Raw genomic sequence first — 4,321 nt, forward strand, 5'->3', positions numbered from 1 at the left:
TATATATATATATATATATATATATTTAGAGCCATTGCCAAGTTCGCACGACCTTTCTTCTCTCTTCCTTTCAGTTCGTCACATCACACCATTCAGTATACATATATATTTTTTCACGTCTGGCCGTAATCCCCTTCTGTTTATTTTCACTGTTTCGTTTTCCTGTCTTGTTTTCTGTTCCTCCGCGTTACAGATTCTGTTTCTCATTTTCTCTACGTTTTTTTGTAACGTCCTGTACCCAGATATGCATCTATATATACATGTAGATGTAGGAATGTACATACATGTACGTATATATGCATATACTCACATATTATTCGTATTATTATATATATATATGTATGTATATGTATATATTTCTCTCCCTGTTTATTTTTGTGTCCCTTTCTGTCGAAGATCATATGTTCGAAACGTAAAGGACTTTCTCACTTCCCGAGTATGTTTAATATTTACACACGCGTCTTCGTCTTTTGTTTTTAGTAAATTTTCACTACACACACACACACACACACACACACACACACACATATATATATATATATATATATATATATATATATATATATTTATCAAATCTCTGAAGTCCTTTCATTGCTTATTCTCCGTTCAATGGATAAAACCTTACAATTTTTTTTTCTGTGATTGGAATTCTCTCTAATGCAATATTCAGTTATATCGATCCCAGTACATCTCAAAATGATAATTTATGAATTTGGAATATTCGATACTGGTGCATTTTGAACACGGTATGCAATACAAATGGCACTGTATACGCTGGCACTCTTTTGATTCTGACAATTACCGTTTTCATCAATTCAGTATTAGTATGAGTTATCTAATAAAAAGGAGAGAGATATTTTCACTGTGTAAATATACCAGTTTTCAAATGTTATAACTGCATAGTGTGAGTCATGTGAGTCCTGTCGAAGAGAATAACATTCTAATGCGCTTTTGAATTTTGGTTCTCTGATTTCAATGACATATTTCAATCACTACCCCACATATATATTGATTGAAGGTTTATTTATACCAATTTGCTTTTGGAATTATTGTGCCAATCGACGGTCCTGTCGAAGAGAATAACATTCTAATGCGCTTTTGAATTTTGGTTCTTTGATTTCAATGACATATTTCAATCACTACCCCACATATATATTGATTGAAGGTTTATTTATACCAATTTGCTTTTGGAATTATTGTGCCAATCGACGAACTTTGAAATATATAAATGTATTGTCTTAAAATTGCTGATGTTTACCTGCTCAATTTCGGGTCATTTTTTGAAATTTATGCCATTTTACATATCTGTTATTCATTATTTATTTCTCTGCAATACACCTTTTTTGCACAAATTTACATATTTATTCTGATGTAAATACCAAAACATCACATCCTGAGGTTACTGTCTGTATTAATCATTCAACACATTAATCATTAACCATTGAGAAATATATTTTAAAGTCTCATAATCTATCTAATTGATAATAACTCATATTTATAATATATATCAACACTAATCCTACATATGAAAAAGAAACTGCTACCTGACTAAAGGTTTCTAGCCTTTATTATTAATCAGATTTTTATATTTAATTATGAAATGCAATTCATAATATTTTTCTCTTTCAGCCATCGATAATTGCTCACCAAATCCTTGTACAAATGGCACCTGCCAGAACGTTACAGTTTCCTTTAAATGTGTATGTGAAATCGGATATAAGCTAGCAAATGATAAAATCACATGTAAACGTAAGTAGATTTTATAACTATTTCTGTTTAATAATTATTCACTTTGTTCCTCTTTTAATAAGTCTTTCTGAAATATAAAAGCTAATTTCAGTTACTGTATCTAATAATCTGTTTTTATTTATAGCTTGCGATATATATACCTATGGTTACAACTGCAACATGACTTGCGATTGTGTCAAAGGAAGTTGTGATCCAGTGAAGGGGTGTATATGCAACGCCGGTTATATAGGCGTTAAATGTGACACCAGAAAAGATTTTTGTGCTGAAAATATTGGCAGCTGTGACAACAAAACTTCGGAATGTGTTAACGGGGAACAAAATTATACATGTGTCTGCAAAGATGGTTATTTCAAGACTGAATCTGGAAGTTGTCAAAGTAAGTTTTACATATACTCGTTGATTGTTTGTTTTAGTCTAACGTGCTATCTTTTGGTTCTCTAAAGATTATTGTTACAGCCAATATTTTAGGATTCATGTTAACTAGTAGAAACAATGATAGATTTATAAATTATTTCATCCATAAGATGCATTACAGACGTTTTGAGAATTTTCCAGAAGAGACATTAAATTGAAAGAAGTACAAAACCCTAATCGCCTTCAAAGTAGGATCCTCTCACTTCAGTGCGCTCGTTTTAGCACTCCAGCCACTTCACGAAGGCCCCCATGGAAGTCCTTCATTGTAAGATATCCAACACCCTTGTCACAACTTCCTTCATCTTCTCAATGCCTTCAAAACGACTGCACTTGAGGTTCTCGTTCAGCTTGGGAAAAATCAAAAGTTAGGGCGCAAGGTCTGGACTGTAGGGAGGATTAGGAACAATTTTGATGTACATCTCTGTCAATTAGTTATTAATCACAATGGAATTGTAGACTGGTGAATTGTCCAGGTGCAAGTGATATGCAAAACTGAAACGTGCTAACGAAGGAGGTTCTATATTGTTTTTGGAAATAGTAACCAGAATCTTCCTCATAGCACACTCTGATATCTTTAGAAAATGCACAATAAGAAATAAATCAAGTACACAATACGTGAAATAAAAATGATTGACTGGTTGTGATGGATTGTCTTTCGTCATAGATCTGCTAAATGAAATAGAAAAAGGAAAATCAAAAGAACAACCATTATTGCCACCCATTATCACCTTCACTACCACCACTGAAACCATCATTATCATCATCATCATCATCATCAATTCCGCGATCCCTACCTCAGAAGAAGACCCACTACCACCACCAATACCACCGATATCACCACCACCGACATCACCACCACCATAACCACCACCACAATCAGGATCAGTAACATCCCCATAACAAACCGCACCTTTATCGCTACTACCATCATTACATCGTAATTGGTACCATCATGACCAGCAACAAGGCCACCGTGGTAATCATTATTCATACCACAGCAAAGACCAACAACACTGACATTGCAGCAATCATCTTCACTACTCCATCATCTTCTCTGCTACCATAACATATTCTCTTTCTTTTAAATGAAAAATAACGAATTTTTTGGTTCTGTTACAATTTCAGTTTGTCTTGAGAAGAAGTATGGGAAAGATTGCTCTTTAACATGCCCTTGCAAGGAATCATGTGACCATATCAGTGGAAACTGCACAGGTAGGATTCGATTTGACTCTTCCGGAAAATACAAATAAATTGCATCAATGTTGAATTGTTGGTAATGTAAAAAGGTCTATATGCAGTATATGACCGAAACCTTTCTTCCCTTCGTCAGCACTATCGTTCTTAAATAACTCATATCTTACAACAGCTGTTTCAGCAATCATATTCTGTGAAGAAAAGAATTAGCGTAAATGTGAGCTACAAATTTTGCGGGTGAGGAGCTAGGATACCTGTATTATTGTCTAAGAAAATGACGTCACTGTATATCAGTTGGTCTTCGTCTTCAACAATAGGGGATACTCTACATGATTGGCATCTCGATCTGCTAAACATATCCGCAAAATCTCAAGCCACACTTAGAAATGCAGAATATACTAGAAAATGTGGTGCTTGCTTGTCTTGTCATGGACCCTTAACTACTTGACGAAGTCGTAAGGGTTCCAGTGCCATCATTATATACGGTGTATCTTGAGCAAATTTAGATGAAACTATTCTGATCAAAATCCCTTCAGGTTTGATCAGAGTAAGTTATTTTCAGAAGGGAAAAGATAAATACAATGAGAGCAAGCGAAATATCAACCACAGTATCTGAGTGGTTCATTATTTCTCGACTCCAAAATGCTGTAAAGCAAACATGATCTCGGTATCATTTCAATACAGAAATATATATATGTACATATGAAATAAATTAATGTGCCCTTTTAAAGCCTAGCCAGGCTCTTGGACCCGGTTTCCCGTTGTCAATGACGTATGTGTTCCCCATCTAGACGGGACGCCAGTCCATCGCAGCGTTACTCATTTTTGCCACCTGAGTGGACTGGAGCAACGTGAAATGAAGTGGTTTGCTCAAGAACGCAATGCGTCGCCCGGTCCAGGAATCGAAACCACAATCTTACGATCATGATTCTGACCACTAAGCCACGCGCCTGCATATATATAT

At 35.0% G+C, this 4,321-nt stretch overlaps 1 protein-coding gene across 1 annotated transcript in view; it reads left to right on the forward strand.

Annotated features, from left to right (window-relative positions):
- LOC128248075 (mucin-like protein) overlaps positions 1-4,321 on the forward strand; it is a 48,618-nt gene that overhangs the window by 37,672 nt on the left and 6,625 nt on the right. Inside the window, exons 17-19 of the mRNA XM_052968488.1 lie at positions 1,630-1,749; positions 1,874-2,125; positions 3,289-3,375. Coding sequence (XP_052824448.1) covers positions 1,630-1,749; positions 1,874-2,125; positions 3,289-3,375 — 459 coding nt within the window. The remainder of the gene's footprint in view (positions 1-1,629; positions 1,750-1,873; positions 2,126-3,288; positions 3,376-4,321) is intronic.

Source organism: Octopus bimaculoides, chromosome 6 (assembly GCF_001194135.2).
Source record: "Octopus bimaculoides isolate UCB-OBI-ISO-001 chromosome 6, ASM119413v2, whole genome shotgun sequence".
Lineage (NCBI taxonomy): Eukaryota > Metazoa > Mollusca > Cephalopoda > Octopoda > Octopodidae > Octopus > Octopus bimaculoides.